The sequence below is a fragment of the Bactrocera dorsalis genome, chromosome 5 (genome assembly GCF_023373825.1).
Source record: "Bactrocera dorsalis isolate Fly_Bdor chromosome 5, ASM2337382v1, whole genome shotgun sequence".
Lineage (NCBI taxonomy): Eukaryota > Metazoa > Arthropoda > Insecta > Diptera > Tephritidae > Bactrocera > Bactrocera dorsalis.
In genome coordinates this window covers 20,322,148-20,335,202 of record NC_064307.1, presented here as the reverse complement: position 1 = coordinate 20,335,202, position 13,055 = coordinate 20,322,148, and the positions used below count along the sequence as shown (strand labels likewise).

At 38.7% G+C, this 13,055-nt stretch overlaps 1 protein-coding gene across 1 annotated transcript; it reads left to right on the top strand.

Moving 5' to 3' along the window:
• Positions 1-1,756: 1,756 nt before the first annotated feature.
• Positions 1,757-10,876, top strand: LOC105230041 (homeotic protein labial). Its single transcript, XM_011210610.3, has 3 exons — positions 1,757-2,962; positions 9,317-9,557; positions 9,732-10,876. Exons 1-3 carry the CDS (start codon positions 2,052-2,054, stop codon positions 10,119-10,121), a joined length of 1,542 nt encoding a protein of 513 aa, XP_011208912.2. The 5' UTR covers positions 1,757-2,051; the 3' UTR covers positions 10,122-10,876.
• Positions 10,877-13,055: the final 2,179 nt, after the last annotated feature.

Below are 13,055 nucleotides of genomic sequence, written 5' to 3'. Positions count from 1 at the left end.
TTCTTTGGAAAAAACGTATTGGCCAATAATAATATAGACAGTTTTTCCCCAAACTCTCTTCCTCCTTCACGTAGTAAGCATTCGGAATTTGTGTGCTCAAAGTTAGTAAAAACTCACTATCGGTCATGCTTCTTTATTATCAGATCTCTGTGGCGAATGTGGCAAATAAAATTTAAACAGCCTTTTCCAAAATCCTCTTCCACTTTCAGGCATGTAAGTATTCACTCCAGAAGTGGAATTGAGTTCGAAAATTTTATGCTCAAAGTTAGTCAAAAAGTGTGCTTTCACTATCGATCATGCTACTTTATTATCAGATCTCTCTGGAGGCCTGTTCACAGTAGAATCACAGGAAACTACAAAGCCGATGATCCTACAAGAGAGGAAACATTGTCCCTACTATATAGGATTGTGAACGAGTTCGATGTCTGTTGTCCTCTTGCGCTCTAGCGCTGAAGCTCTGTACATCAAGTCAGCTTATAAGGCTTTAGTCTACAACTAGCACCTCTGCGACTACGTGGTTCTTTCGACTTAATGCAGAATCCAGAAGATCCACTCTAGTACTTACTTTTAGCAAGGTTCAAATTACAGGAGTATCGTAAGAGTTCTTACTGGGAATTGCTTAAAAGGCATTGAGTTCGTGCCATGAGGTTGAGAATTTTGTCGAACGCAACTATCAAAGTTGTATGGAGACAGTTGAGGTGAAAGACAAGCAATCACCTTAATAATTTTGAAAATTTATTGCTACCATTCTTAACTGGATCGAAAATAAGCTCCTGAAACCAACCAAAATTATTCCGCCCTCCTACCTCAAAAATATCAAATATAGAAAATGCATTAAAGACACATTTCATTCTCCAAATAGCCTCGGTAATTATTAAGAATTTGTTGCACAATAAATACAATGATTTCTAATGGTTCCGATGCCACAGCAGCGCTGTACTTGTCGCCTGCAGTAACATTGACGACGAAGTGATGTACGTTTGTCACGCTATGCCGAACTAATGATGACGACGAGGAGCCTAATGACAGCAATCAAACGGACGCTAGATAAACGCCAGCGTTCGAAGAGCGCGCAGAAAATTGGAGCTTATAACAGCAGCTAGCGAAGAAGCTTGCCTTCACCAAAACTCACGGCGCGACCTCACCAGTTGCGGCTACACTCCATGATGATGGTAATTATCCCTCGTTTTTCCAACAATTTCGACAATTTGCAATGCGTTGCACCAAAAAAAAAAACAGAGCCAAAAAAAGCCGAACGCGTAGTAAAGGTTACAGCTCAACCCCTTGTCACTTACTCCATTGTGATGGCAGATGCTAAGCCATGGCGGTTTATGCGACGTAGCGCCACTGCTATAAGCAGCCACGCCTACACAATAAGCCAGAAGCATATCAGTCGACATTTTAAGCGCCGCAGCGAACACGCCCAGCGGTCAGGCAGCTCTCGCTCATGCACCACAATGAGGTGAGCAGAGCGAGATGGCTGCTGCTGTAGGTCTCCATCTTTGAAAAGGCAATCGGAAATACTGTTACGCTATGTCGGCGTTATGGGTGCGCGTGTGCGTTTGTCGCTGGCGGAGAGCTGACTGTGAGAGAGTAAGTGCAAAGAGAGCGCACTTGTATGACTACCGTTGTGTTGCTTTTGGTTTGGTGGCACGTTGGCTCAATCGCGGTTGCTTAACAGCGAGCAGCCGAGTTGATTACGTCCAATTATCGCAACGAGGTATATGACTCGCGGCCGATGCACGCTGTCGCACAGTTGGTAATGTACGCTCGCCACGGTTAAACGTTAAAATGGTCTTAAGCTCGCCGATAAACGCACTTTAATGGCATACTATTTACAAATACAAAGGGAAATATGGAAAGTAATCTAAGTAATTGCTTAGTTAATTGACAAAAAAAAAAATAAATAAAATAAAACAGTTATATTACAAAAAGAAAAAAAACGCTCTAGAAAGTGTAAAATATTTTTAAGTGTTTGTGAGTTGAAAAAGTGATTTTAAAAATTAAAAAAAAAATAAATAAAAAAAAACTTTTGAAAACATTTTTGAAAAATGTCCAGCGCCCAAGTGTCGCAACCGCCCACGTTGCAGGCGCAGCAACATCAACAACAGCAGCAGCAACAACAGCAAATCTCACACTTCCTCAATCACATTGCCGCCGCACAACAACAGCAGCAGCAACAACAACAACAAACCGCCTCGCCACAACGTAGTGATTATCAAAATGACAATAACACCAGCTCCACGCTGTCACCGCGCTCACCCGCACATTCCAGTCCCACACACTCATCACACTCACCGCGCTCCGCCACAAATTCACCGCCTAACGGCGCTTACGCCAGCAATACAAGTCCTCAACCGGACGGCAGTCATCATGCCGTCTTACACCTGCCGCCCACCAGCAACACTGGCTTGCCACTAATTGTTGCACCAATGCCCGCGCTGCCACACTTGCCGCCCATGACAGCCACAACGGTGGCGAATAGTTTGCGCGATCAACGCATCTTCCCGACATTGACTACACCGTCCGCGCCACAACAGCCTACACTGGCCGCACCACGTCTCTACGATACGTTTGCGCCTGGTGCGCTACCCGTCGGTCATGCCGCTTTGGTGAACGGCTGCTATCCGATGCCGCGCTTGCCGCTGAGTAATGTGATGTTGGCGCAACAAAACGTCGCTACCGCTTCACCGCCTGTTACAACGTCGGCGTCGACACAGAGTCAGCCGAAGAAGTCATTCTGCATTGATGCACTGCTGGCTAAGACGCAGAGTAGTGATGAGGTAGTGGAGCGGGGCGCGGAGAAGCCACTGACCGAGGATCGTTTGGCGGCGTTCCATTATGCGCGCGATAATGCCGAGCTGAATCAAGCGATTGCCGCCGGCATAAGCGAGCAGGAGGCGCTGCAGCGGATACGTGAGTCGCGCGAGTACGGTACGCCGAGTCCCGATGGCATGTCGAGGTGAGTGCGAAGATCGCTTTTTTTTGGGGATATGATTTTGTAGAGCTGTGTTTAATGCCAAAATATGATTACTCGTTTGATGCGAAGCTGAATAGGTGAAGTGAAAGATTTGATTTGTAATTTTCTAGCAAGCAAAGAGTTGGCCTAGTTGGTTCATAGACGCAAAAACCGACACAGGTGCAAAAAATAAGCTATTACACAGTACATATATTGAAAAGTAGTGATCGATTAATTAACCTTCTACACTTATTCGAATCATTTGGTGGATTAATTAATTATCCTAAACAAAATTACAACAATTTAATTACATTCCTGTATTTAAAAGAATAGTGGATTCGAGAGTTAATTTTTGAGGGCGTGTTGGTGAGAACCAAAATCTAATCTAATTTACCCGGGTATTACAGACAGAGTATAATTTTTAAGAGGTAAATTTTTAAAATTTGCTTTCTTAATATTTCAAAATTCGTCTCATTGAATTTTTCAATAAAAAAGTAAATTTTAATTTTTATTCTCAAGATGTAATAATAAAACATACTTTTATTTACTTGAATTTTTCTTTATTGGCGTAGACCCCGCGCTTATAGCCGGATCTCTCAGCAAAGGCTGCTGTCTTTTCCATTGGGTCGTTTTTACGTGGCGGGTCTCAAACCCAGCGCACAACCCTGGGTAGGAATGATTCGCCTTCTCACTTTAGATCTTCTGCAAACACATTTTGTTTGGCTACCCAGAGAGATTTGAAGTTTTCAACACGTCCTTCTCTATTCAAAAATTTGTTTTTTTTTGTCGAAACCGCTGAATTCGGTCCACTATAGTAAACTGACCGATCAAAATCAAGTTCTTTTTGTTTTGTGAAGCTTTGATTCAAGGAAAGAAATTGGCTTGGTATGTCTGGCTATACATTCTGTCAAAAAGTATATCACTTATGTCAACGATTTTTCCGGTCCTCGAAACACTTCACATAAGCATTTTTTGGGATGCCATCCAGCTACTTCAGCGAATTTTGTTTTATATCTTTGATCGATTGAAAACGGATTTCACGCAGAGGGTACAAAAAAAACCTTATCCGTAGTTATAATGATCTCCAATAATGTGAGATCGGAATTCGCCCAATCAAGCATGCTGAAAGAAATCTATTTACGGTACTCTTTTTCAAATAAATTAAGCTTTATCGGGATGAGTGGAGCAAGAACCATCCGCCTTTAAAGGCTTGTGTATTTGATAAAAATGAATCACCGTAAGCTTTTCCAACATTTGCAACGATTTCCCTAACGAAACTTGGTTAGGAATAGAAACTGGCCGACAGGACGCGCTCATAATTGGTATAGTAATTAAGGACAGTGCTACAAACTTGCAAAATACATTTGAAATATCAGTTACATAGGGAATTTAATTACAATTTGTGGGTGCTTTTTTGTCACAATGCCCTTTGTTATAATACAATAAACTATTCCAGAACAATGACTCAACAATGCTGCCTGCGTAACCGGAATGGAACTAAATTAGTGTCCAGTCAAGGACCGTCAGCTCAGCAGTACTTATGAAGTTTTATCCGGATTGACAAAAAAATCTTCAAGACAAATCTTTATTATCGTTTTCAGAATAGGCTCCACGGGTGAAATATTACAGTTGCCAAATATGGTGGTATTGGTAGAATGTGACGCATATAGGTTTTTTTAGTATGATTCTAGCTAGCAAAGTTTTCAATGATTTCGCTATCTTCGCTTGCAGAACTTCAGAAGCTGAATGCAATTATCGACGGTTTTCAAGCCTAGTTTGGCCGACACTTCTTCAATTTCTCTTCGATGAAGATGAGTTTTCGATGTAAATCCGTATAATTTTCAAGTTACTCAGCCTAATTCACGAACATAAACCAATTTTGGTGCCCAAGCGGCTTCAGGTCTTTGCGCCAATTTAATCTTGTAAAGATGTAGGCCAAGATCTTTTCGCAAAATTCGCCACAATGACGTCACAGAGATGCTCAACGCTTGAGAACGACTTGTGAGAGACTGATTTGGGTCTTCCTCAATAGATGCGCTAGCGGCAGAAATATTCTCGACACTACGGGCACTTCTTTGTCTCACTGGCACGGGAACATTTTGTACTGTGCCTGTGGATCCAAATTTATCCACTAGATGCTCAATTGTTGATCTGACAGGGCGATTATGATGAAGTTGTGAAGTTGAGGCCACTGACTCGCAATTTCGGTAGTAAATTTTAATAATTTCGATTCGTTGTTGGATCGTATATCTTTCCATCATGAAATGGCAAACCTTACTGAAGAAAAATGAAAAAAAAAACTTGAAAAATATTGCCGTTTCGTTGAAAAAAATCAGCTAGAAATCGACATACCTTGTCATAACCAAAATTTATTTATTTAGTTCTAACTTTTTCCGGTCAGTTTCAAGTGTAATATTTATTCATCATAATAATAATACTATTCTAATAATTGATAAGATGTTTTAATTTTAAAGAACACTACATTAGCGGTTAATTGAAGATCATTAAACAAAAGTTATGCGAGTTATACTCGAAAAGTCATTCGAGGTAGATAACATAATGGAATTTTTCTAACGCCTTTTAATAAGGAAACGAAAAGATAAAAATAATAAAAACTACTTACTCGTAAGTATATAGTATAAATTACAAAATAAGATGCTTCAGTCAACACTCCACAATTTTTTTATTAAAAATTGTTTATAATACTATTACTGCTAATTACCAATATTTCAACTTGATATCGGCTATTAAATGCTAAGTGGGTTAATAGCTCAAATAACTGACATAACACTCGAGTGTCCGTCTGCTCATTGGCAGCGGCGAAAAATATTGACAAAACTAATTCAGCAATTGAAAATTGCTTTAACATCGCTTACACAGCACAATAGCTTGTTATTTAACAGGCAGTAAGCTTTCAACTAATTGTTACCTGTACTATAAAGCATATAAATAAGGTACTTATTTATAGCTAAGGTGTTATACATAAACTTTTATTTATACATAGCGATATTAAGGTTATGTTTACATTATATAATTGCTAATACATGTATATATATGTATGTATATTTTATTAGCAATTATATGCACATTAGGGGGAGCCTTAACGCATACAATACGAATTTTTTATAATTTTTAGTTTCAAATTCGGCGAAAGATATGAACAATGTTTACTGTTGTGATAAAACAAAATGCACAAAACAGCACATATGAAATTTTTTGATGTTTATAAAACTTTTAGGATCACCCTAATAACAAGAACATATATAATTACACTTTCCATTGCTTTGATTGCTTCAATTTTTACGCCTAATTAACATAAAATACCACTTATTAAATTTTTCGTCATTTAAAAAACTTTTAGGACCACCCTAGCAATAATAAAAAACAAGGAAATATATAACAACATTTTCCTTTGCTTTGATTGCTCATATTTTGACGTCGCAGTTAGTTTCTACTATTTCACTAATTTTCAATGCCTTTTAGGACCACCCTAGCAATATCAAGTAACGAGGAAATTTTGACTTCTCATATTTTGACGCCGCATTTAGTTGTTATTATTTAATTTATTTTTAATGTCAATCATTTTAAGCGGATCGAGGTCACAATATGGCAATTTCTGAGAGTTGTGTGAAAGAGTAAAATGCTTCCGTAAAGTAGCGTGAGAAATCAGCTGTTTACTTTTCAGTTTAGATAATTGGTATGACGAAGTTGGACAGCGGTTGCTGATTATTGCGGAAGTATTGCTAAAAATAAATAATAATCCTATTATTTTTAAAAAATAAATAAAAACAATTATGTTCGAGATTACAACAGAACCTGTATCTATGTATAAGTAAGGGTAGGTTTGCTAAAACGAATTACATTGTTTTTGCATTCAATTTAAGGGTTTAATTAGCATAGTTTGAATAATCTCATTTAGGTCAAATATGCACTAATTAGTTCGATAACTTGTTGCCATTTTGAAGGTGGTTTCATAATGCCACTGTCATAGAATACCCTCGGAAAATGAGACAGTCGATTTTTAAGACCTAACAAACAAGCTACTGGAGTTTCTGGCAAGTCACTATCGAAGTGTGTGTGGCCTCGTGTTATGCTGCGACTTAATTCCTCTTGTGCTGTCTATTGTTGGCCTCTTCTGGGCGATTGCTTCATTTGAAGGACCAATTGTTGGAACAGACCACAATTAAGAGCTTGGCTTGGGGTACAAGAGAATAATGTTCTATATTCCCTACCAATCGCACTAAACACTCCTGATCGTCGATTCTTACTCATCGTTTGTACTAGGTCTCCGCAATTCGACCTTCACTTTATACGCTTGATGTTGGGGTAAGTGGCCCACATTTCATCAACAGCCACCATATACTTTAGAAATTGATAAATTTTGTCAATTGATCTTCCAAAGGGGGGTACATCTTTGACCTCTATATTACTGGAAGAGAATCGACGAAACCGAATTAGTATTAGCTATTAGAATAACAATAAATAATATTTACATATTAAGCCGGCCGCCCTTTTGTCTTAACCGAAAAAGACTGTGAAATATTGTATATTTATTCCCTTTCCTTGTGTCCGTCTTTGACGCTCGCTGAAACAATACTGAGTCAAGCAATCATAAAACCGTCTGAAAAGTTTATTAGTACTGAATTCGATTGCTTTTTTACAACGTAAGATCCAGATAACTGAACACTGAACAACTGAAAAAATAACAAGAATTATATGTATATCTAAAACAAATGGTGGGATATAGTGGTAATATTAGAATGAACTATGTTTAACGTTAACGATTACGTCTCAAGCTTAAGGGGCTACACCAGTGTAACGCAAGAAAAATTAGGCGATTTTCGTGAATTTTTTTAAGAGAAAGTACGCGATTGAATTTTTCGAACTTCCTTGAACATAATAATGTATATTTTCAGCCATATCTTAAGATTTCTTTTTTACAAAAATTTAAAAAAATAACGGAGTTATGGGCTGTCTTCGCAGGTGCAAAAAAAAAGTGTCGCAACTGCTGACATGATTTCGACCGGACGAGTAGCTGAAACAAAAAAATTTAAAAGGCTTATTGAATTTAAAGATATTTCCTGTACAATGAATTATTAGAAAAATAATGAAAATTAACAAAATGGCCTAGTTTTGAAAAAAAATTGTTTTTTAGGTAAAAAATTGTGATCTTTTAATGCCAAATTGACAATTTTCAACTAATCAAAAAGATCGTAGGTCATTGTTTATTAAATATATTCAATAATACTCAGTTTTAATTTGAAGTCGATCAGTTTCTCGTTGAGTTATGATGTCAGCAATTTTGAAAAAAGTATTTTCGAGAAAAGCGCGTTTAAAGTTTCACTCATATATGATTATACCTGCGAGCGGTCGCTCCTTAGAACACTGCCCTCCAAAAACTATTCAAGTTATGACATTGCCGGTAGCACAGGATATTTTTAGAATTGTAAACTATAGAAAAAAACAAATAAAAAAAAATTTTTTTGAAAGTGACACACTGGTATAGCCCCTTAAGTCAAAAAGTATAAGGTATTATCGATGGGGACAGAATATTTCTCTCTGAACGCTTTTGAACTGTAGCGTTTTCTGGCCTAGGCTAGAATAGGTAAATATACGGATTTTTGGTGATGCTCGAATAATTCCACTTGGACTTTTAGACGAACTTGTCTGCTGTGATGTCTAGAACTGCTAGGTTTGGATCAAAAAGATCGTTGCATATTGACAAAAGCCTAGAGCTTGCCACTATTTATGGACACAACTAATATCTATTGCAGCCAATTCGCTGAGTTTATAAAAAGTTTTGCTACCGAGATGCTTCAACGTTAGACTGACGTTAAGTCAGTTCAGACGTCTATTATTCCGGCGATGTGAGCCTTGCTAAAAGTTAGCCGTTTAATGTATCTATTACTTTCCACCCTATCTATAGAACATATATTTTCCCATAGTACCTAGATGGGTATTGCGCTAATTATCCATAAAGTTTAAAAATCTAAGCTAGAGGTTAAGTAAAAGTCCTTTATTATACTTCATGGAACAATTTTTCTTTAGTCAAAATTGAGAATATAGTAACATTCGTCAGATTGGATTTTCAGGTCATGTTTTCTTTTATAAGGGCTAAGAATGATGTGGGATCTTCATTGTGTGATATTAAAAAAATTTGTTTTATCAAAAGAATCTGTAAAAGTAAACTGTAAAAGAGCCAGATTGCCAGTTGTGTCAGTTGCCATCGATAATACAATAGAGTTAATATTACATATTTTACATAAAGTTTTTAAATTTAATTGAACGCTCTTTTATAATTGTAAAAAACCTTACATGCTTAATAATCATTATTAACTCTTTTGGCTTTTCTTCCAGATCCGAATCTCCCACATCTTCACACCGATCTAGTCCGCCAATTAGCCCCGGCTGTGAGGATCAACATCACATAGGCATGCCAATGGATTTCCATGATGAATTTAAGAAGCCTATTCCACCGCATAGTCCCATTAGACCGCAAGACTTTCCGCTCTACGCCGGCGGCCATCCTTACCAATTACTGGCACAAGGTGGTTCGGCGTTTCATCGTCCTTTGGACCCAACAGGCAAACCGATACCGGTTAGTACTTCTTTAAAGAAAAATCTTTAAATAATATTTAATAATTTCCTTAAAAAATATTTTCAACAACGAAAATCTTTGATACTCACTCATAATTATCCGAAAACATAGAAGTCAATATACCAAACGCATCAACTAACGAACCACCCTCTTTGTGCTCCTCCCTCTTTGCAGTTATCCATGGGTCACACATTCATGCCTTCGCACCTTCAATTCGAATTTCTGGCTCGTGCCGGCATGCTGCACCATCGCATACCCGAGCTGGCCGCCTATCCGCATCACGCCATACTGGGGAAGACACGTCGCCCACGTACCGCATTCACATCGCAACAGCTGCTCGAACTCGAAAAGCAATTCAAGCAAAACAAATATTTGTCCCGCCCGAAGCGTTTCGAAGTGGCCAGTGGCCTCATGCTCTCCGAGACGCAGGTGAAAATCTGGTTCCAAAATAGACGCATGAAGTGGAAACGCTCCAAGAAGGCACAACAGGAGGCGAAGGAACGTGCCAAACAACAACAACAGCAGCAGCAACAACAACAACAGAGTACAAACAACAGCAGTTAGTTGCTGACCGCGGCGATAATTCTGCCAAAAGGCATACACGATCCGGTTCATTACGCCAAATATCCAGCTAACGGTACGCACGACAACAGCACTGCCACCAGCCACCACTCGAGCACTGACTCCGGCATCAGTCACGCCGCTCGTAATTATAATTCTAGTCAAACACATGCGTCGGCCAACGAACTTGCAGCAATGTAGCAATGTCGTCGGCTAGTCGCGCGTTGTTGTTGTGCGGATAGCGTGTACTCATTTGTCGAGGAAGCTGTCATTGTTGCTGCTGTTGTTGTCGCTTCCGTTGCCAATTGCATTGCTGCTGGACATACAATGGCGCTTGGCGTTGCGTTTCTGTTTGCTTTGTAATTAGTCCGATTGCGCCGAGTTGCGTCCGTGTGCGGGATACACGAATGAGTTTATGTGTGAGGTGAGATGTGGGAACATACGCGCTAGTCTGATTAAGCTCACAATTCAATATTTTGGAAAAGAAGCGGAGCAGTGGTATCTCAAAGTCAACGCGTATGTGTGTGTGTGTCGAATTCTGTTGATTTCGTTCGGCGGCAGCACGAAGGGAGTCTCGTTAACAACAAATTGCATTGTGTGATACGACAAATTATAGTATTTATTGAAGGAAGTTTGAGGTGTACTATTTTGTAAATAGCTAAGTGTATATGGTATTGTAATTGTAATTGTAATTATGTAATTGTAGAGAATTTTACTATAAAACAACTTGAAATATAACACAAAAAATGTTCAATGAAGTTTTGGATTTTCTTCTAATCTGGATGATTTGAGAATTTTAAGTCTCAAGAGAGTTGAAAACATTCTTTGGCAAGGCCTGAATCGAAGCGGGATTGTCCACATAAACTTTAGACTTTACATATCCGCACAGGAAAAATGGTATAATATCATACGATCATGGTGGCCAATCGACCGTCTCAAAAAGTGAAATTATTTGCTTACCGAAGTTTTCTCTCAATAAATCCATTGATTGATGCGATGTGTGGGAAGCGGCGCCATCTTATTAAAGCCAAATATCGCCGAAATCACGGGCTTCAAATTCAGGCATCAAATAATCGGTTATCATGGCGCGATAACGGTTAGCATTTTTAAAGAAATGTCGACTGATGATTCCACCGGCCCACAAACCCCAATAAACCGTTGCTTTTCTGGATGAAATGGCAGCTCTTGAATCTTTTCAGGTTGCTCTTTGTTTCAGATGCGAAAATTTTTCTTAATAACATACCTATTGAGCTAGAAATGGGCCTCATCGCTGAACATAATTTGGCTGGAAAACGTCGGATCTTCTTGGAATTTTTCAAGAGCCCATGGGGCGAAGCGATGTCACTGGAAGGTGGAGCGGCTTCAGTTCTTGCGCTAGCTGTATTTTGTAAGCTTTCAATTCCATACGTAAGTCCGAGTTACTATAAACGGCGCTGAATTGAATCACAGTATTGAATTTCTGCATCAGGTTTACCATAACTATTGGTAGACATATCCTACTTGCTGTTGAGTTCAACGCGTAGAAGAAATTTGTAAGTCGTCCCTAACATACGGTCAACACTTGCAAATCTTGAAATCAATGTAAGTAAATGGCTATAAGCCCAGATATTGCATAGGAACCTGGACTATATTGAACATGTGTTTGAAAACGAAATAACTTCTAACTTCTGTACAAGCCGAGAAGAATGGTTCAAGGATTTCTACATATGCTTTCTGTTGATTAGGGACTATCATTGGTGAGAACGAGGAAACAGTATACAGATTTCTAGTAGTAAGGGAAGCCCGTTGGCCCTCATAGAACATTAGTGTGACGAAATTAAAAGTGAAATATGTACTAAGCCTTTGCTGGGGTTGAAGAAACCTTAGAAAACAATTTCTCCGAATGCGTGATATATCTTCTAGATCACCTTTAGATAACCTCTCTGAGGGTCAGCAATGCCTTTTTCATTGCTAAATTTGGAATTTTGCCCTTTGCAGAACAGGACCGGAGGATACATTTCTAAATTTATGTTGATACTTTGGTTTTTATTATGTTGATGTTCCCCAATTAGAAAGTCCATACGAAAGAAAGACTCGCTATAAAAATAACTAGTACGTAGGATCAGTCAATATCAGTAGATAAGGAAAGTTGAATTTTCTGAACTTGAAAAAGATGAAATGGTCTGCCACTGGATATAAATTCTCAAAAATTAATCAATAATTTTCAGAGCTTTTCACCGAAGTGCCAATAATATTGGTGACGAGGAATACATTTTTGTCGAACAGTTTTGTATTAAATTATCCAAAATAAAGCGGACCCGATGAGACCAATAAAAATTTCAAGGCATGATGCCGAGTCCTTGGCTGGATAAAAATCCGGGTCCGCTAATACTATGGATGTCCGTTAATGAGAGGAGGGTTAGGTTAGCTTAATGTCATGCGGGGACTCACTGCATGCAATGCGTGTATTTTGGAAGCCGGAATTGAATCTGACTAAGTAGAAGTTTAGCCTGCTACAGTATCCAGAACGAAGTTAAACAAGGCTTGCTTTAGATTCGCGGGAAAATTCGAGCTCTTCCTCTGCAATGGGTGTTGATTTATCTTCAAGGACGCAATTCATTAGAAGCGAGTCAATGAAAACGTTAATAGCTTCACTATGAAAGACGTTTAGTGGATGTCTGAAGTCCATTGCATCATTGACTTAGTCGGTAATTTGTGTTGTTTTGTCGACGAAATCAATGAATGGTCACTTGATACCCGTAGGGGACGGCTCTGCTCCAAGAAGATGACTGCAAGGATGGATTCTGCGAAAGAATCTGAGTAGAAACTGCTTAGAGAGGAGTGTGTGTGGGTTTGGTCGCCAATTGCCTTGTACATAAGTCTCCAAAAACGTAATCCTGATTTTCTCAATCTATTAAATTCGTATTAGTAATTTGTTCGATTCGCGACTGTATAAGA